The 22863-nt window shown below is 37.9% G+C and overlaps 1 protein-coding gene across 1 annotated transcript; it reads left to right on the top strand.

The window, feature by feature from the left end:
- The first annotated feature begins 11539 nt into the window (after nucleotides 1-11539).
- Nucleotides 11540-21012, top strand: LOC124153865 (filaggrin-2-like). Its single transcript, XM_046527246.1, has 4 exons — nucleotides 11540-11873; nucleotides 15306-15359; nucleotides 16046-19402; nucleotides 20595-21012. The coding sequence occupies exons 1-4, from the start codon at nucleotides 11774-11776 to the stop codon at nucleotides 20630-20632; spliced, it is 3549 nt and encodes a 1182-aa protein (XP_046383202.1). The 5' UTR covers nucleotides 11540-11773; the 3' UTR covers nucleotides 20633-21012.
- The last annotated feature ends 1851 nt before the right edge of the window (nucleotides 21013-22863 follow it).

Genomic DNA, 22863 nt, shown 5'->3' with positions numbered 1-22863 from the left:
ACGCTAAATTATAGAAACGATGAAATGTTTCCTAGTATCTATATTTTTAGGCTCAACTCCAACTACCTTTAAACAAATAATCCCCTCAATTAAACAGCAACCTCATTTCACACTTTTTCTTGTGTAAACTTGTTTTATGACCTGTTTTATTATTTACCGCAGTCTAGCGTCGTCAAAAATAGCGTAAGAATGTTTTCCTTTTCGCTAAGGAACGAAATAATAATTTATTATTATTAGAGGAGTTCATATTTTTCTTCTATCAATAGGCATAGAGAATTATTTTTTGTAATGTTAATACCTGATCCAAAAATTCAAACCCAATTTTTCTCCTCTAAGCTACATAACAGTTTTTCTGGTCAATTCTTATTTCGAGACAAAGTCTATTTCATTATTAGAGTTTGAAGGATTAAAGAAGGGAATAAGCAGGAAATTAAGTGTCTTATTTCCCTCAGAAAATTAGCTCAGAAAATTTTGTTCATCTTATATTTCCATCTGACCAGAATCCATTATATTCGTGCTGAGTTCTCCATCCAGAAACGAACAAGGAGTCTTCCTCCTCCGTGGATTTTTGGACTGATCTTTTCGTCTTCTGTGTCATTTTTTCCCTTCCAATGTTCTTTAGGGTGACTCTGTATAAGTCTGTCTGCTCCTATTCAGCAGTAATTTCCAATAAACATTTTGGCATTATCTGCGTAATATTGTTTTAAAAAAATAAAGGAAAGGAACCAAGATAAGTTGCCCAAAGAAAGGAACTAGCGTTTTTACACTGAATATGTCAAATTCTCATGATAATGGTCAAATCCGGAGTGATGTCTACCGTCAAATAACTAAGCCAAACTTCGAATTGAACCACATAGTGAGATAGTGATAATTTCTAAGGTCCTCTGGTATAATGCTGGCGATCGAGCATATCGCACTGTTAAAAAAAATGTGTTTTGCGAAGAAAGGGAAGAAAGAAGGAATAATTTCTAAGAATAACTGACTTTGGTAAATCTGAAGTTAATTACAGTTTTCTTGGAAACCATATTTGTCCACGACTATTTTATTGTGCTATGTTACAGGCGCAGAAGTAGCAGTAAATACGTTCGGTACAACGTTATACTAACTTATACAAGAGCACTCAAGAGGACTGCGCGGTAACTCATAGCTAAGGACAACATTGATGGCTCAAATTACAATACCACTACCGCAAACTAAGAAATGAACTATCGAAAAATACATTTCATCTAAATATATTAATTCTTCTTGATTATTTACTTAAACGGAACATTAAATTCCAAATAAATAGCACTAAAACGAACGCTGTTGCTGTGGTCAGCTAATCCGACCCATTGAGGGACCTCAGATTCCTCGATGCCAATCTTGGTGGCTTGAAAGGAGCTATATATTTCTGTATTCATATAAACCTTGAGGGTAATCTTTGCGACAATTGAGTTGGAATTTTTGAGCGCATTCATAGGGCTGCGTCGAAAATCCAGTGGCTATATCGTGCTCTATTTCCTTGCCTTTAACAATATCCGCCGTTGTGTTTCGGGAGGGTTCTCGATCGACCTCGAAAGGTATTTCGTTTTCGGTTGGGAATGAGTGAGTCACCAACCGGGCGACCTTGCTGAGGCTTTCCTCGCAATTCTCTCGTCGGTCCATCCGATAACCCACCATCTTGAGGGCGATGCTGGAGCTCAAGGGGGTCGGCCAAACGCCCCCTCGGGTTTTTCCTTCCTCCGCCACCGCAATGCCCACCTTAACTTGCAAACAAACAACTCTTCCCATTTGCTCCCCATCGCGTCACCAATCGCCCAGCCGACTGCCCTCCAGGACCTCTACTCCGTCCTTCAAGATTCCACGAAACATTAAATACCCCTATCTATTTCAAACAGACTGGTCGTTACGGTACTACAGCTTTCATGAGGAGGACGCATCAATCCCACTGTTCCTTTTAGTGATACGTTGCCCATATGAATAAATGAATATATATTGATAGGATTTGAGTGAAATAGTTGGGATCACAATCACAATCAAGCACCTTATTCTACCCAACTATTCACGATACATGTTGTGGGGTCATTTTAACATTTACCTGCATCTCAAATGTAAACATTTTTTCAGTATATTTTCAGATGTATAATACCTACATTGACGATAAATACAAATGATGACAACCGTCAACGTTTGTATTTATCGCCAATATAGATCACCTTGATGAATTATTTCATTCAATGAGTACACGGCCGTGGAACTTTCAATATGGGATATGTTCTACTATATTGAAAATAACAAAATATGAGTTTGCTGACGGTTGTCAACACCTGTGTTTCTCGCCAATATAGATATTATTCATCTGAAAATATATACTGAAGAAAACTTTTTACATTTGAGATGCAGGTAAATTTTAAAATAAGATTCGCGAAAATTTCAAGTGGATGGCATAAGTTTTGAACGAGTATGCGCCACGGTGGCAGACCGGTCAAGCAGAAGAGATGCGTCAACTGTTGCAAAGATTTTTTTGTATCTCAAGAGTGAATTTTTTTTCTAAATATATTTTCTTATTGAAAAAAGTATCTCTATATCTGGTAAAATTTGGATTTAGTTATAAACGAGTATTACTTTATGAAAGAAAATAAAACACGACTGGCAAGTGGGAGCTATGCAACGTCTTAGCACGTATGAGTATGACTGGAAAGAAGAGGGCTAACGGCAATAGAATTCGAAGTATGCACTGATTTCAGAATGAAATACTGCGGAATATCTTGGAATATCTTTAGCACTTTTACGAGTTACCGAAAAGTGTTTAACGTTAACAAATATCCCAAGCCGAAGCCTATATAATAGCCTACCTTTTAAACCTACTCTGATCAGGATACATCAATAAAGAGAATAAAACCTTTCACATTTTCACGGTAATTCATTTTTAGTCAATAATATGGGGATAATGTGTCAAGTTTAAAACAATAACGGGCATCAGTTCCGGCACTTTAGTACCATCAGCAAGGCCACATCGGTGGAAACTTGCAGAATTTAGTGATAATTGCCTCGATTCAATACTAACATACAATTCTTAAGAAATAATCATATTGACAAAAGCTCACCATTACCTGAGGTCAAAATGTATTTTAGTGGACGATTTTGAAAATATTTCATGCATAGGAACTTTATAGGATGCAATTCTATACCGGGTTTTGTTTCTTTTTAATGAAAAATATATTTGAAATTCAAACTCCTTTTTCAATGGATCTAAATAAGCAAGTTTGATAATCATATATCATATGTGAATTATAAAGCCCAATATGTCAAAATGAAACTGTTGCATTCATCTTCCTAGACTTCCTATGGCTCCAAGGAAAAGGTTTTAATCTATAGTCTTGCCAAAGATGTATGATGAAAGTGCATTTCGCCTTCTATATTTCCAACTAGATGGTCAAGAGAACAATTGTACTTGATTGCCGTTGTGGGATTGGCCCTTTGTGTTTCCTGGTAATATGGACGAAGCTCGACGTGTGTCAAACATGAATGGGGATCTTTCTCGCGCGGATAGCTGGGAAAGATTTATTTTCGAAAAGGCGACGTCGTTTTCGCCAGTTGTCAGCCGAGTTGAAGATCTGGATTTCCCGTTCTTAGCTGTTCTCAGAAGCATTTCCTATAACGGTGAAATAGCAAGCGGTGTTGAAAAAATACCGGTTATTGTATAGCGATAGATCTAATGTTTTATGTTTTGGTCGATATGGTGCTGTTAGAAAAGTTTCAAGGCGGTGAAATAATTCTTGAAATTTTACTGTTCGCTTTCGATGCCTTTAAATGCCAACTAATTACAATTTACACATATTTATTTTAAACTCTGGAAGTTATCATCGGTGATAAAATTTGATAAGGTCATTCACAAGCAGTATTGGAATAGTGTGGGAGTATTTCTAATAAAATTCATAATAAACCAAAATGAATGCTGCACAAAAATATTCCATTAAATTTCTTCGACAGCAATTGTTTAAAAGAGGAATAAAGTGAAATTTAACAAGAATTCAACAGAATAAATATATATATTTGTATTAAGAAGAAAAGAAATTATAAAATATAAATACAAACATCTCTATCGAGATCATTATATTATCCCAAGAGCCGCAATAATAGCCATTTTCATGGAGGCATTTGGATATTATTTTATTCCTGTATTAATTTAAAAAAAATATTTAATTCCAACCGAAAGTTTTTGGAATGACTAATTCCAAGGTCAAGCGTTCTGCTCAACGGAATACCGAATAACCAAAGAAATGCTTTAAATAGTTGAAAAACACACATTATACCACTATGACACTCACAGAAACGGAATGAAAGTATTAGCCTGTTCCATGCCCTCAAGCTTCGAGCGAAAACAATTGACTCAGTGCTCCTGTGTTGGAGAAATTATATTACTAATCCACTTCTTCAGATGTTTAAATATCGGCTTATTAAACTTATCGGCATATTTCAAACGAGGAACTCTTTTGTAAATAACAGTTAGTATGATGAGGTTCATATTATACCAGACATAGCCATCAAAGACATACATTATCGTATCAATGCTTCTACTTAACGATATTTTCGTGAAAAAATTGATTCCATAACATTTTTTTTCAGCTCCTCTTCCTCATTTACTAGGAATATTTTTCTCGTCCCATCCTCATCTGTAGATAACGGTTTGTGTAATCAGGATCAATTCATTCCAGATGTGACTTAAAATAGACATGCATAATAATCACATCCCTGATGCTGCTTGGCGAAATTTTCGCCAGAAAAAATTGATTTCAGAATTTTTCCTTAGCTCCTCTCCATCATTTCCCTTAGAGATTCTTCCCATCCCATCTGCTCAACTCGGCCGTTCTACCTCACACCCTTCAGTTTCCTCCTACTGTTCTTTATCTCATCTCAACCTCCCCTCTCCTGTTCCCTGGAACCCTCCCCCTTCGTTCCTCAAATCATCCACCCAAACGGTTCTCAGTATCATCAAAAAGTTTTTCCCAAGCGCTTCGGGGAACGGGCGTCATTTTCTCCCCAGGGAGGGAGGAAAGGGGTGGGTGACTCATCATTAAGTTTTATTTATGTGCCAGCCAGTGCGCGAACATTTTCTTCAACGTTTTTTCTCATGATTTCTTATGCAAGAAATTTTCAGAATGGATGTAAGAATTTCATCTATAACACTAAGGTACGACAGCTTAGGTCTAAATTGAATAACCCAATATCAATCACTCGCACGTGCAATTTAAGCTGCATCGTAACTGTACATAAAATATTCATACACAGTTCTTTGAAGTATAATAAATTAGATATCAGCTAATAATTCTAATGAAATTCATAGTAAATGGAGGTGCTATTTCCTTTGTCTGGGCCACCTCGCACTTCGAGAATATTGTTTTTTGGCGTGCATGAAGGCTTCTCCTTCGATTCCAACCCTCCTTCCATCAATAGCCTAGCGCACTAACTTTTGTGTTCCCTCCCCATCCAACTTTTTTGTTGCAAATCACATAATACAGGCCTATGCGTCATTCAAGATATGATACATCGCTGTGACCAATTACGAGACTCTTGTTGGTTCACTTATTGGCTGGGAAAGTATAGCGGCATCATCGTTAGCAAAAGGGAGGGGGAAAACCAGGAGGTTTGACATGTGGAATGGATAAGTGAGTTAAAAAAAATAGTCCTCAAGGACGTTGGCGAGAAATCCCAAAACATTTTATTTTTTCCTGCGCATCCTCTTTTATACCCATTCCCGGTACAAGAGGAAAACTCGACCGATTCCGAGAAAAATTACATGATCTAACTCGCATAGAATGGCAAACGTCCGACCTCACATTATGTTATAGCATTCTCATTATAGTTTCGCCGAGTTTTGATGCTGAATTTAAACATTTGAAGCTGAAAAAAAAATAATTAGTGACGGCATTACCTCTCCTTATATTGAGATGCAGTGTGCTCCCTGTACACTGACCAGGTAAGATTATGTGCTATTGATCGCTGAAATAGCCAAACTTGCTGAGCTATAAAGTAATGATTTTCATTAGATATAACACGATTTATTCAAGTTTGTTTGTGAATTGCCAATTGCAACTTAAAGCTAAACCCTCATAAAGCAAGCTATTCAAGCATTTCGAGGGCCGTATGCATCGTTAGCCATTCCCTTTTAGCCCTGCAATCATATTATGTTGACATTTAAACAGCATGTTGATTGCAGTAATTGAAGCGTTAAAGTGAAAAGAAAATGATTACGCCACCGAAAATAGTATATGTAAGGTCAGCAGAAGTTTTATGTGCATTCAGGCAAGAAATAAGATAAATTATTATTAAAGAGATAAATTTTATTCATGTATCCTGGTAATGCCGAAATGAAACAATGAAAATAGCGACTGTGGTTAGGGTTCTTAGCTCAATTAAGGTCAAATGCATGCAAAAAGAGTAACGTGAATCGTACGTGGTCCTCATGATGGTAATGCTAACTGCAAGCCAAACGTGCGATATTTTTAGTTTTAAACATATATTAATATATAAGACACGGTCTCAGGCGTTACTTTGTGGAATTGCTTCATTATAGAATAAAATAAAATAACTTTTTTTTATTCCACACTTTATTTTAAATAGCACGACCCAGGTTTCAGCACCTGATGATAGCATTAGATGCTGAAACCCGGGTCGTGCTATTTAAAATAAAGTGTAGAATAGAGCATAGTGATTTTATTTTAGTCTATGATATATTATTATCAATTCCAAATATTAAAATCAGTTGCGAAGAGACTAAAGCATAACAGGGTTGAAGAAATCTCAGGTCTTTCCAGCATTGACCTCGCTTCTTTGATAAAATTGCTACTCTTTACCACCCCACAGTACCAAGTTACTGCAGCAGCCGATAGATATGTATCTCTTTTAGTAGTAGTAGTTTCTTATTCTTGCGTTTTTATGAGCTTTCAAAGAGTCAATGGCATCAAATAATACGAGATATCATGTATTTATTCACCTTTATGGTACAGAAAACCTTCTTCCTTCGACGCCTCATGCTTCGTAACTTGTTCCTCGCATGATGGCTTCCAAAAGAAGTCTGATGATCATAGTTATAGCTCAATTGAGACAGGAACTGGAAGTGAATTAGCGTTACAACATTTGAACAGAATGAGAAAGATAAAAAGAATAATTGCGTTAAAAACTTGCGAGCATCACTTAAAGACCCTTTAAAGGGAGTACTAGAATTAATATGAATGGGGAACGACTTACGATATCACTAGCGTGACCTATGTGACTTTATACGATTTAAGTGGGTATATTATGCATTTGATTAAAGTATAGACCAAATTAAGTGTTCAATGAGTGTTGAAGGATATACAGTGGAAAGCGGAACCAAAAATACACATTTTACTATAAATTTGGCTCCTCGAGTACAGGAATAAAATACTATTTTTCGATCCATCACGATGCAATTATTAAGTATAATTTTTCTAATCAATGTAATTATATGCTCCCTCCTCCTGTTTTCAATTGTATTGTTGTCGAGTATGTTGAGTCGAGTTGTAGTATTCGTGTCGATGAAAGAGTAGATTTTATAACAAGATGCAGTTGGGAGAACAACAAAAGGAATAAGCTTTATCAAAGCATACCTCTCATGCTGAAGCGTATGACTCAGTCTGCATGTGGATGCTCAAGGAAAAGTTTTCCTGGTATACTTTGCCACTGGAACTACCCATGCTGATCACTTATTCCCGAGATTTAAAATTCTTATCCTCACCTTACGTGGTGTAACTGTTCAATAACAATCGGTTGAGGGAAATGAAATAAATATTTTCGCCATAGGCAACTTTTGTGATTTTTCTAGAATCTCTAAATTCAGGGTTTGCCTTTTTCATATTACTATCATGATTTCTACGTATAGAAGGAAAAGTGTAATTACTCTCCGAGATAGCTGGATGTAACTTTCACCCAACAAAATGAGCGCTGAATTCCGCACAAATTAGATTATTACACAGGTAGAGTAGTGAATTCGTAGAGAATTTTTAGTCATTTCATCGAGATAGAAAATGACTCAGTAACACTAGTGCGAGAGTCACAAAGTTCTATTGTTGAAAACTATCTTGTCACTACGGCGGGCAACGCCCCACCAGTGTTCCAAGAATCAAGCCTTCACCTTGGCTCGAATTCCATCGCTACGCAAGACACTTGAAATGGTCTTAGTCACATGAGTCACATCCAATAAGCATTAAATATAAGAAAATTTACTATCCCGAAATATGCCCCGATCTGAAACAGTGAACGATAAAAAAATCCTTGTGGCTGAATTCGTGCAAATTCAGATAACTTTTTTATCTTAATTAAAAGTTAAGCCGAACGATAAGTAATGAACTGTTTTAATAAGTTTTAGCTTTTATAAAGCAAGAATGCTTTACCCTAGTAACGTATTAAGATTCTGATCAGGGTTGGGCTACAAATGTGATCTAATGGCACTGATTTATTATTTGGACAAAAAAGACACCATTTTTTCGAGATATTTGATGAGTAATTTTGAGTACTTGCCCCACACACACCTCGCCTGAAAGCTCAGAGCATATTTGATGAGTTTCAGCTTTTAAAAAGTAAGTATGGATTATCCTAGGCACGGATTAAGATTATAATCAGGATTGTGTTACATATGTGAACAAATGGCTCTGATTTCTTATTTGGACAGAAAAGGAAACATTTTTTCGAGAGATTTGATACATAAATGTTACATTCCTTGTATTAAAGGATGTAATTATTTAAGTGATTATCATCCACTCAATCAAAATTCAGTTCATTGAATATTTATTATGTTGGCGTAATTAAAAAAATTACAAATGTTTTGCTAAAAATAATTCTAACCGAATTCACAAAATTTAGCATAGAAGTACACCATCTCTCACTAGGATAAAAAGTTTTAAACTTATGAATGAAATTTTGCGTAACTTAGAGTGGAATCATTAAATTTCAGTTTAAGATTCGCGCCCTTCGTTGTATCAATTACAGATTGTGATGACACTCTTCATTCCACTCGTAGCTCGAGTGAAGTGCTAATCAAGGGCCATTTTCTTGGAGTTAATTAAATGAGTTAGCGATGGAGTGAAATTGGGTTTCAACACTCCTAACACTTCATACAAGAGGTCCATACGGACTAAGTTATCATCGCTCCCATGGATAAGAATAGAGATGCTCGAAAAGCGTTTATCGAGCGATATTAGTGATCAATATAAAGAAAAATCTAGATGGCCGAAGTGTACTGATAAACTGTCTATATCTTTACCGTAACTCATACTAAAAAAATCAATGGACTTATAATCAGGCAATCGGGCTTGTTGACTACGACCAAATTCATATTAGGATGAATATATCTACCTTAGGCAGGAGAGATATATAAATGTCTTTGGTAAAATGATATGTTTCATTCGCATTGCAACACCTACGATCATCTTAGGAAGATGTGGGTTACAAGTTGCCCCCAATTCAATGGCGAGGTCGAGAAATAAATTTAAAAAACTATTTTCCAGTTTAGTTTCGATCTGCAGCTGATTTAGGATGACTACCCAAAATCATGTCATTTATCTGCGAAATTTCATCTGAAAAAAACCATCACTAGTAATTCTTAATTCAATATCCATATGTAATCGACTCGTATTTGATAATTATTGTCTGATTGCCTAATTTATGGTGGCGATTTATTATGGAAAAATTTGTCTCAAGCTTTAGTCCATGCTTTCAACTTCGTAAATCTTTTATTAACCAATGCAAAGATTTGGGTTCAAATTACGTCCATTACTTCTATAGACGTACCTAGTCAATGTATCTTTCGGGAACAAACCTCTCCTTCACAACTGTAAGAGGTCACCCTGATTCTTCATCAGGCCACGTTTTTTCGCAAATGCAGACGCGATATTTCAAGAAATAGGAAATTCTATAAAATATTATCTCATTTTTAGTCGAGCTCTTAATGAACTCTATTCAACCTTCGCAATGATTACCTGCCGTCATTGATGGAAATACCGCTTTCGGAATTTTTATTTCTATTTAATCGGTTTCCAAGATTACCCATTCCTGGGAAAATTTATTCAACCTCGTTTCCTCTCAGCATGATGTATCTACGTTTTGTTCATCCTAGCGTCGAGTGGCAGCTATGTAACTTTTCCCTGGTGAAATATCCGCGCTGCCTTTAACACATTATTACGCCGGGAAAGCATGAGATACCCGTGAAACATAAGTTTACTCGAATTATCCTCGCTTGGATGCCTTATCCTTTCCTTGCCACTTTGCCACGCGCTGCTGGATAACCCTCCAACCTCACTCTTTGTCTCGTCCGAGTGTCCCGACGCGTTATGCAAATTACGAAAGCGATACTTTACTCGGGAGCCTGTTGCGGTGCGTTGGGGTGTGATGCTGGCAGACTGCGTTCCCTTTCTAAACGTCTCAAAGGGTTGCAGCTCGAAGTAAGGAAAGACCTAAGGGAAAAGGATGGTGGCAGACATAGGCTTGTTCGATTGCAAACATTGACCACCAGGGTTCGATGACGATATTTAGCATGTCATTGTTTGGTATCCTATGCGTGAGAATGGTCATTGATTGCCATTAACAATCGTCCAAGCCCCAATAATCAACAATAAAATTGCAGCATTGGTGATTTTCAACCAAATGAGCATTAAAATTGCTAAACCAACAGCTATTGAAATTGCAGAAACAATAGCCATTTAAAACTTGAAATAGCTTAAAAATATACGAAGCATTAAAGGATACACAACATCAACAACATGTACATTGATGAAAATAAAGTTTACTAAAATAATTGTACCCTCTGATAACCAAGAGGCCAGGGACAATTATAAACCCTTCGTTAACGGAAAAACTGTGGGTGGGCTAACCCTATAAAATTGGTTGATTATTTTTCTGCAGATCTTTAGGTTAATTAAATTCAGAGGGCTATTGACAATCGGTGGAGTATTGGCAGTCGGCAGACAATCGATCAACGTTATTAACCCATTATAACCCAATGTTGCTTCTAAGTAACATCAAAAATATATACATTTCCAGCTCTATATAGGAAAGATATAAACTACGTGTTCTTTTGTGCTGTAAAGTTTAATGGCGAAATATGTAGCTGCCACAATAATTATGATTGAGAGGAAAATTTTTCACATTTTTAGAATGAGAAGTCTTAAAATTTAGTTTCTCCCAGAAGCAGCTGTGGGTTAGAGAGGGTTAAGATATTAATGACTCCATCGAAATTGACGATTACCAGCAACATTGTCCTCCATCAATGGAGCATACCTAGGCGGTCTAGGCAGCCCTATAGCGGAGGGGTAGGTCAACCTAGGGCAACGTCGTGGTGTAGGGTGGAAAGGGATGGAGGTTGGGCGGTGGAGGAGGGTGGGTGGAGGGAGGGGGTGGAATTGGCGTCGGCTTGGCGAGCTATCCCGCCATCCAATTGGCCGAACCCCGTTGCCGCAGCCAACCGTCATACCACTCCCCCTCCAACCGCGGTCTTCGCCCCATCCTCCGGGCCTTTGGAAGCCCTCTCTCCGGGAGACCTCCGAGGCGCGGCGGCGTGCAGATCGACGTGCAAAAAGCCCTCGTATAAAAGACTGCCGGCCTTTTTGAACCGGTCGCAGTCTGGACCAGCGTCTCCCACCGTGCGAATCGCTAAATACAGCCCCCCGGGAATCGATCCGGCAAGCATTTAACGAAGTAAAGGGGGTGCATTGTGGAATATCGTCAGCGGTCTACATATAAGGTGTGCTTCGCGGGATTGCTGCAGGGAGGAAAAAACATGGCTCCACCATCCGGGGCTCGAAGCTGGATCCTCTCGTTCCTGTTCGCGACGTGCTTGGTGGGCTGGGCGTCAGCTTACCCGATTGAAGGAGTCAAAGGTCAGTATTGCGTAACAACTGTGATTGAGAAACTACTAAGAATCGTATGTTTTCCCTTGCTGCATTGAATTGGCCCCAAAAAAATATTATGTTATCATAAGTGAAATTTAATGTTTGAGTAAGTTGTATATTTTTATTTTCTCGTCTTGAAAACAGTGCTAATGAAAGGTAAATTGTGAAGGCCTTTATTTAAGTTATCTTTATCACCACTCAAAGTGAATGACTCTAACATATATTTTGTCTTTAAGTTTTACGGTAAATTCAATTTTTTTCATTCGGTACAGTTGTTCACTTATGCTATAATACATTCAGTAACTAATTTATTTCCTACATTGAAAGAATCAAAGTTTTATGTTAGTTTCATAATTGCCATCGAGTTTTTCTGAGTTTAAGTATAGATTGTCATGGACACAGAAATATAACTGATTTTTTTATGCTAGTGTATTGCACTTTTGTGCTTAGCATTACTTTTGCTCCCCTACATTTTCACTTATGATGCAATCAAAAAATATTTTTTCGTTGATTTGCTAACTTAATACCTATCTATTGAGGAAATAAAACTATGAAATTTATACCCATTACCATTTTTGAATTTAAATTCAAAGGTTATCAAGTTCTTTTGGTTAATTGTTGTTACAGAATATTTTATTTTTTACTTTGGGAATATCGTAATAGGATAATTCCCCTGATAACAAAAGAAACTCTTCAGATATAGAAAATTAGAGGTAAATCTCTTGTCATTACCGTGGAAAATAATTATTACTAACAGTTTTGAGTAACATACATTTTGCCATTGAGATAGGGTCTTAAATAAATTCACCATCACAACTAGATGATCAATTATATTTAAATTGAAACTGTAAATTTTCACTGGCACAGTCTAAAAAAATGAATAAATATACAATATCCATCGATCAAAGTCGGGGCCAAGTCGTGGTTTCACTTTTCTCTACCCAGTATAGAATTGGGCGCTATTCTCTCCTTTTTGCTCTGATTAAACTGGTCCTTGTCCTATTTGGTAGTCCTTGTAACAGTGAAGCAAGTTAATTGACTCTATAAAAACATTTGTCCTTTAAAAAAAATAGAATTTCCTGAAATTCTCTCTCACTTTGAGTTTCCTTTCGTTTCGTCCGATTTTTTCATTTGACCTTTCCATGACAAACAACTATTCTCTATGTATAAGTTGAGGAATACGATGAAAACTAAAAAAAATTCATATAATTTGTTTTTCTAATGCATCCCACGAAAAATACACGCTTATAGAAAAATTTATTTTGTAGTGACTCAATGTAATCAGCATATATACTTTCACATTTTTACGTTAACAACATACTCATAATATTATAAGTTAAATATTTTTGAGACCAAATGCTACCATTACGTTATAATTTATATAGAAAATGCATTTTAATTCATGAATTATTTGAATTTAATTCGTTATTTATATAATATATAATTTATTTAATTCACGAATTAAAACCCATATTATTGCTTTACTGTGAATTAAAATTGCCTTTTAGCTGCATAATGCATTTAAAAGGCAATATACCTGGAATTTCCTCCGACTCATTCACGTCTATCATTTCTTAAAATAAAAAGGAAAAAAAAACTCTTGAGAAAAATGATTGGTGAGATAAAATTGAATGTTGATGTGGATGGGAAAGGGAAAAAAATAACAATTACTCCGGAGAAATTTTAATGTGCAGAATCACGCGATGAAAAATTACGCAATATGACTCTTTAAAAGGAATAGCTGTTCTTTTTCGCGTTTCATCTTGATTACTTCCTCCTGTGCTCTTGCTGATTATTCACCGATGCTCACCTTTAAGTAGGGGTTGTCCCCGATTGGCTTGTGGTATCAGCGCGCTTGTCCGCCGTTCGTTGAGAACCGGTCTCAACTCCGCCTTGGGGAATTTTTGCCGCACCACAACAATCTTCATCGACACTTGAACACCGGAAGGCGATTAGGACCCAGGCTGAAGCGTGAATCCGCATAATTATCCTCGACGATAGAGCCGTCAACGAGAGCGGACCTATAATCAAGTTCAGAGTAATGATTACTTTTTAAGCTCATGGGAAAAGCGTGGAAGCTGGTAACCAAGCACACTAGAGTAATTTTGAGGCTACGGTTATACTTCAGGGAAATAACTGAATGCATTTACCTCTATTTTTACTCAAACTTTGCGAGTGAGAAGTCTATAAGTTTGCCTTGATAGAACAATCATTTTGATCATAAAAAGAACTCCTCCTCGCCGACGTAAATAAAGTTATCACGTTAAGGATATGTAGGTATACTATTTTTCAAGCTATAATATTTAATTATTTTTTGGATAATTAAAAATATATTGATCGGATAGTGTATCCATAAGTATCTAAGTGCCAAAGTCCATCAATTATTGTTCACCCCGTTCAATTTTTAATTCTAATGCGCGTCTGCTCTGCAGTTGTAACGAGGCATTTCAGTCAATTCAAAGTTAAATCTAGGAATACATTCTCATTAAAAAATTACGACATTTTGAGATGGAGATATTTTCGTAATCAGTTTGAAGCTTTGGAGTCATCAAATAATCTTCATTAATTTTCCTTGTTCCACTGAGTAAATTGTTTTCTGTGACTTACTCATTCGAGGCTACGCACAAGGTTACGATACGAGGGCGAAAATTATTTCCATGCTGGGAAAACCTAGGCGCATGACTCAAACGCTTGTCTTGCTTCGATGTTTGGATATCACCCAAATCAGTTAAAAAATGCATCTCACCAGTCTCACTCTCGCATTCTTGTCATATTTGGCCTTCAAGTCACCTTAAGAACCAGGAAAAGGAATTAACATAAATTGGCTGCTGATGTATGTAGCAACGCATGCATTTTATTATTCATTGGCTGAGCGTATAAGATCAGACTAGTTCTCCAGGTTGGATTTTTAAGTTAAAATCCCAAGCCAATGGGTTAATTGCCCCTAGTGAGCTGTTCTTGATCTACAAAATGGGAAGTAACTTTAGAGATTGCTGGGAGTTCATGGAATATTAACAGTTTCAACGGATAAAAAGTCATGTATTAGAGTCAATAAACCTTGCAGGCTTTGGGTTAAATGTGGTGGAAAATCGTGTTCATGACTTGATTTTACTCTTGACCTATCGAAACGAAGCATAGAAACATTTGGTGTGCATAGTAAAGTTACGAGAATTGGAATTCACAAAACTTCTTTTACTGATATTGGTGTCGATTAAAGATGATTCGTGTGTAATTAAATTACTAGTTAACCATTTGGCCACTAATATAATTACATCCTCAAAGAAGTATTGAGAATATAAAATTAAGAAACAAGATGTTTTGAAGGGTATGATGCAGAATAGTACAAACTAAGTAGTATAATTTTAGAAAATTAGTACTGATCTGTCATAGGTAATAAAAAAGTCTTTGTCTCTTTTGCAGGAGGCAAGAAACCAATTCCTGGACATCATGGATTTGGATTAGGACATCATGGAGGTAAGCGTTATTTTATTACTGAATTTTGTGCTGAGGAAATTCTTAGTCAATGAAGTTAACGTCTTATTTTTATTAATATATACTGCATACCTGTATTGAAATTGGCATCATAAATTATCTCCAATATTATCCTCACAAGTTTATGGAACTTAATAGATGCACGAAAATAATATTTCATGTGGCTCACAAAGTGCGACATTTAGTTGTAATTAGGGGAGATAGATTAGTTCTCCTTTTCTATGTGGCAATGCATTATTTTTGTCTTGGTAAACTCTTTTCGTTTTGTCTTGAAGGCTTGTGTCTTGAAAATCTATTTCCGATTTCCATTATTTCTCCAAAAATTTTCTCTTCATAAAATTGCTGCCCACTTTAAACTATTAAAATATCGAATTATTGTATTCATTTCATTAAAAAATTTACATGAATAAAAATTATATGACGGAGTTATCGCTTAAGAAATATCATATGTATTATTTCTCCAGCACTATTCATAAGCTTGCTTTCAAAGAGAACTGAAGTAAACCGTCACTGCATTAGAAAGTTTCAAACTTTTTTAAATCGAATTTATTTCCCAACATAGTTACTTTTCTGAAACAGCATTGCAATGAATACTATGGAAAGAGAAAAAAGTAGATGATGTGCAGTTTTTGTTTCCTCGCTTTATTTACCGGGAATCTATTTCACAGGTCACCCCCATATCTTCGACGTCGGTGGATTCAACGCGGGCAAATCGCCATCCGCTGGTCTCACCTTGGATGCCGAACACTTCGGCCTCGACCCCACCTTTACTGGTGTTAAGGGCAGTCCCGGCTCTATTCCTGGACTGGGATTCCCAGCCTTTTCTGGAAGCCATTCATCTTCTGGAAGTTCGTCTGGATCTCTCTCTGCAGGAAAACAAGGCGTAGCTTCCGGATCAGCCAGCCATTCCAGCTCCTTCTCTTCGTCCGGATCGTTAACTGGTGTCCCAGGGGGTTTCTTATCGGGTTCTCAGAGCCATTCTGGGTCTTCATCGCTTTCTGGAAGCAAAGTTGGTGGACACCATGGAGGATCAGCCGCTTCTTCTGGAAGTAGCTCCGACTCCTTTACTCTCTCAGGAGACCATGGCGGAATATCGTCTTCCGGCTCTTCCTCTGGTAGTAATTCGGGTAGCATAGGAGGTCATGGAGGAATTTCAGGTTCGGCATCCCAAAGTGGCAGCCAGTCCGGCTCTATATCCTCTGGACTGGGAGGTATCTCCGGTTCATCCTCCTCATCCGGTAGCAATGCCGGATCTACTTCGGTGCATAAAGGCCATGGGGGAGTCAGTGGGTCGGCGTCCCAGAGCCAGTCTGGGTCTTCATCCTTAGCCGGGGGAATTCACGGAGGTGGCTCTTCATCCGGAAGCCAGTCCGGTTCCCAGTCAATTAATGGAGATGGTGGCTCTCTTTCTGGCTCTCAAAGTCAATCGGGATCATCTTCTACCTCTGGTGCTGGACATGGTGGATCTATATCTTCGTCCGGTAGTCAGTCCGGCAGTCAATCGCATTCTGGAGGAAGTCACGGGCACATTCACGGGGAAGCTCCGGGTGCCATTTCAGGTTCTGGCAGCCAGTCTTCCAGCCAATCGGTTTCCGGAAGCCAAGGGCATGGTCACGGACATCACGGATCTGGAAGTGTGAGTGGGTCATCATCCAGTGCCCAATCAGGCTCCAGCTCCGATATCATTCACTTTGGAGGTCACAAGGGTCTCTCTGGATCTAAACATGGCAGTTTGTCATCATCCGCTCACTTAAACGATGGGTCTGTATCCGGATCACACTCTGGCGGCCAAGTAGGGTCCGTACTTGAATCTGAGGGTGCCATAACATCCCTCACCAAGGATCATTCTGACGCAGGATCACCTGTAAAAACTGTCGGGGTACCTGAATCACATAACCATGATGGCCACGAAACAACATCAGTGGAAAAGTCACATTCTGCAAATGAAGGCTCAGATCACCATCATGGATCGCACTCAGGATCAGAGCTTGGGACAGTTCATCATCACAAGGAGATTCAAGCTGATGGATCTGCTTCTGGGCATCACCACCATGATATCCACGGAAAGGATAAACACAATCACCACAAGGACACGCATTCTTATGAAGTCGTTGAGGTAACCGATGAACACAGCAAGATTCATGACAATGTGCATGTCCATGGCGTTGTAGACTCTTCCAAAATAAAACACTCTGAGAGTGTTGAGGGACATGTTCATGGGTCTCACGGGAAGGATGGTGTTCATAAGGAAATTGTTGGAGGACATTCTCATGATTTAGCCCATGTAGACACTTCAGCACAAGGTTCACATGGCCACGTTCATGAAGCCATTGAGAAGAATAATGCCGGTGGGCACAGCCATGACCACGCACATGTGAGTTCTTCGGCCGAGGGAATTGAGAGCCACGTTCACAAAAATACTGATAAGACCGTTGTGGGTGGCCAAAGCCACGATCAGGAGCATGTAGATATACCAGCAGTTGGAATCCATGGCCATGTTCATAAAGAAATGGAGAAGAACGTTCCCGGTGCCCATCACCATGACCACACACACGTGGGTGTTACTGCTGAAGGAGTTCATGGTCACGTTCACAAGAACACAGACAAGACCGTTGTTGGAGACCACAGTCATGATCAAGCTCATGTTGATATTTCAGTCGAAGGAATTCATTCGGATGTTCAGAAAAAGGTCGACAAGCCTCACGTTGCCATCGGAGCAATAGAACACGTCACTGTCGAAGGAAATAGCAAACATCATGGAACCGGTCTGCATCATGCTACAGTTCATAATGTACATACGGACGAGAAGGTGGAGGATTTACATAAAGTGGAAGGGGTGCACGCCACGGAAAGTGTCCACACGTCGGACACAGTGAAGACAGCAGAAGTGACCCATCATCACGTCGTAGAAGCCCACGACCAGCAGAAAGTGGGACACCACAAAACGGAAGTTCATCACCATGGAGAAGAGGTTGCCAAGACAGAGGGTAAACATCACATTGATGGCTCGCACAAGACTGAAGAACACAAGCATGAAGGAACCTTGTCCGTAACCCATGGAAAGCATCACACAGAGGAGTCCCATAATATTGAAGGCCATCTCCACACCGATTCGAGTCACAAAAAGGATACCCACGAGCATACGGAGGAGAATTTGAAGACTGAAGCCCACCACCATCACGAGGAAGGCGTGCAGCAGATCAAAGAACACCATAAAGCAGATGATGCACACAAGACCGAGTCCCACCACAGCGTAGACGGGGTGGTGAAATCAGAGCTCAAAGACCACGATCATGGTGTTCACAACGCCGGAGAACATCACGATCACTCTGTGGGAGGTCTAAAAACAGAAACTCATCACGATTACGGTGTGCACGAATCGCACGACAAGCACAAGACGGAGATTTCGCACGGGGCAGAGGGTCACAAGTTTGTGGATGAACCCCTGCAGTTGGGAGTGAGCCACCTCGCTGGAGGATCTCACAAACACGATGCCCACCATTCGGTCGATGAAGCAATTAAGACGGAAGGGGATGTCCATAAAACTGGAGTCCATGCAGATCACATCCACGTGCACGGAGATCACAAGACCGATGGACATCACCACGAGGTCGGAGATTCCAAGAAAGAATCCCACCAACACGACGTGCACGGAAACCATCAGGTTGATGGTGCACTAAAGACTGAGGGGCACCACAATGTTGAAGGTCACGGCACAGTTCATGAACACGACGCCAGTGCCGTTCATGCTGAAGGCGGGTCCCATCATGGACACGTTGAAGGGTCTCATGGGAAGGCTGGTGAAGCAGGACATGTTGTCGATGTTGGGGCTGTGATTTCCGGGAGCCAGTCCTCAGCTGGTTCATCATCGTTGACTGCATCTGATGATGTTGGCATTGGCAGCGCATCAGAAAGCAAAGCCGAATCTTCCTCGGGTTCTATCGGTTCTCATCACCTGGGTGGAGTTTCTTCTAGTTCCTCCTCATCATCTTCATCATCCGTGGTCAAGGCTGTTGGCCATATAGGTACGTTATTTTTTTAAATGAGAATTTAACGCGTATCATAATTTTGGATTTATTCCACGAATTCAATGATGTGACGGATGTTGCATATATTTTTACTCCACAAAATATTTTACTCTAACCTTTATTGCCTTATCATGTATATAATTGATCAAGTTAAGGTTAAATTTTCATAAATGAAAAAAACAATTGAATATAAATGGAAAATGTGTTGCTTTGCTACAAATATATTTCAAAATACCTCGTCAAAATATGCTTAAAAGAGGACTATATTTTGAGAATATTGCTATCAATTTCGTAGTATGAATATCCCATGGAATTCATTTTTCCCTTACAATATAGTTACAGCTGTTTTAATTTCTTGCAAAGCTTAGGCATTCAAAGATGAAATTTCTTTACAATTCCAAGTTATCAACAGTTTTTTAGCTATATGGAATCCTTGCCTCCTAGATAACTCTTAATGCAATGTTAATTACTATTCTTCTTACAAACTACTTATGCAACATTTTTGATACTAATATTTAATACTGGGAAAGGACAAAAACACAGTAAAAACACCTGTATCTTCTTAAGGTATTGAAACCGTTTAAACTTCATTAAAATACATCAGGAAGTTCAATAGTAAGAGCCTAAGTCAGGCTCTAATTTTAATACATAGAATGCTTTCATAACTTCTGAAGTGGTAGGCTACTTGGAAGTCATTACTATACAGTAGTAACTGTATCAGTTAACTATTACAATTTTTGCCATGAATGCTTTTGATAGCAATATAAGAGGGCTTTTACAAGAGGACCGAAGATGAGTTGTATGCCTTTTTACTATTGCTCTGCAGAAACTATCATTCCTGTTTCTATGTATCTCTGTCTGATCTTAAAAAAATAGAAACACACATATAAAGCTTAGTGTCCAAGATGTAAGTTACCTGAACAAAAATCTTTCGTAAATTATTTTAAAAAGTTAAATAAAATTGTGAAAAAATATGTTTTTGATATGTATCAGAACTGTTCGGGAATTAAATCACGCTATCCATATGATCTGAGAAAGCTTAATTGCATAATCTAAAATAATCTCAATGCAATTAAAATTATACTGCGCCTCTAGGTTAATTAAATTATTTTGTCAAAATTGGTTAATTGTTGCTAAATTGATTCAATCATTTACTCTTTTTTTTAAAGCGTCATTATTTTCTTTACAGGTGTCAAAGGCGGCGTGAAAACCAGCCGTCGATACTGATTCATCTACTCTGAAAGCGTTTGTCTGAAGAAAACGCCATCACTTGTGTCCTTGTGAGCTCTATCGATAAAATCGATTTGAGTTGCATTTTTAGTCTCACCAATTCTTCAAGAGTGTGACAGATATGCATGTGAGAGTAGATCTGAACTGTGATGAAAGTAGTCATGCAGAACACTACAAATATGACTATTTTGTTTCTCCGAGAATTGTAAGAAGTGAGTGCTATGCATTATTATCTCATCATATTTAGCCGGGAGGCTATTGGAATCGTCCACCGAGAGTATTAAAGTATTCTAGAGATGTGTAATAAGAGTTATTAGGCATGTAATAGCCGTGGCACTTTTTATATTGCCCTTTTTTATTAAATTATATTAAAAATATATAAGCCTTTCCTTTTTATTGGTATAGTTCTCATTATTTCCTGGAGAAGAGTCCAAAAAATTCCAGATAGTGAATTTATATCCAAATTAAAGTTTAATGGATTATTACTTTAATTATTTTGTGGACTCGATTTATTGAGGTTGCTTATCAAATGTGTATCGTACACATACAGTGAGTGGTAGGGTCCACTAATTAATATTTATTCGGTGTATTGCTAACCCAACTTTGAGATTAGGGAATGAATTCCACCTCATCAGATCCAGTAGTGCAGTTGGTGAACGCCCATGTCTTACTACCTCAACAAGGTTGCAGCCCAAGTGAAAGGTATTCATGGACAAGTTCACTCTGACCGTATTTCCTGGAAAACTTGATGTTAAGAGCCAAAACACATGACTCATTAATAAGAGTTTGATGTGAACGGATGATGCTGTTTTTAAGTACAGCTGTTTTGGCATTTAGCCAAAGACTAGTTTTTTTCTTTTTCTGCAGAGTAAAGAATTTCGAGAATCTTTAATTGGAATAAATAAACTTAGGAGGCACCACTATAAACTCTATTGAATGCCTTTGCATCCTTTTCAAGTGTACTGTCAAGTGTACCACGTAAGCTTCCATTTCGCACTCCGTAACAACCTCAACCTTTATTGCTATTGTGTTCATCATTACAAAAATTATTTTGCTCTGGGTAAAATTTGGTGGGTCACAAAATATTCGATGTTGTCAATTCTAAAGAATTCTTTATCATTGACACCAGGGTAAAAATACTTGGTTTTTATGGGGGAATATGATGAGAGACAGATCGCAATATTTTGAAGCTGGCTTCAAGATCTATTTCATTGTTAGCAGAAAAAACTTACACTCATAGGCATAAAATAGGTCTTGATCGATGAACAGCAATTATTATAACAGGTTTATTTAGTGGGAAAGAGTAATGCCTTGTAAATCAATTACTATTAGTTTGAAGATTAAGATATCTTGTTTGATTTTATTCTTTTTAATTTGTATTTTAAACAACATGTTTTCATCATAATAAGAGCAGAAATATTTTATATCCTCTTCCATGGAAGATATGGCTATTAGGTAAAACATTTTAAAATAAGAGTATGCCCTTTGAGGTGTAACGTTATTGCACTAGTTTTGGTCTCCCCGGTAATTTGGTGTGATTCAGTGTTGTCTTGCATTGGCATATTTTCAGCGTTAGTGCAGCGATAAAGGATTTTTATATTCTGAATAAAAATAGAGAGAGCGGGGTATACTTAAAGAGCAGCTCTGTAAAAAAAGTTGTGTTGTTGCGCTCATTTTGAGACAGCGAAAAAATAAGCTAAGGAACAAAAGGTTTTGGGTACAGTATTTGTCCTTGTGGACTATACTCTTTTTAGAGTAATTTAGATAAACTATACTGTTTGTAAAATTGGTAGGAGAAGTTCATAGAACTTCTCTAACCTAAATCTTCTTAATCTAAAATGTTGTTGCCTTTGATTCCAATTCATTATCGAGTTACTTAAAAATGATCACAAATTCAATCACCTTAATATAATAGATATCTTAATCAAATTAAATAAATCTGGTTTACATAGATACCAGGAATGATCTTCAATAGCTTTAATCATAAATTGGGCACTAGAAAAGCTGTGAAAATGGTGGAGTGGCTATTTAATATGGGACCAGATTTCAGGGAAGAGATACATCCATCTAGTTATACATGGATTGGAGACTAAACTATTGAAAAGAAACTATGTTGGATCGAGAAACACATGAGGAGGAAACTCAAGAAAATAAAATATGACGCGAGCTAGGAAGGATTGGGATGCAGTCAGTAGCGTAAATATGGGGGTGAGGGGATAATTCCCCCC

This window comes from Ischnura elegans, chromosome 2 (genome assembly GCF_921293095.1).
Source record: "Ischnura elegans chromosome 2, ioIscEleg1.1, whole genome shotgun sequence".
In the NCBI taxonomy this organism is placed as follows: Eukaryota; Metazoa; Arthropoda; class Insecta; order Odonata; family Coenagrionidae; genus Ischnura; species Ischnura elegans.
Note: the sequence above shows the minus strand (reverse complement) of the source record. Positions and strands in the feature narration are given on the sequence as shown.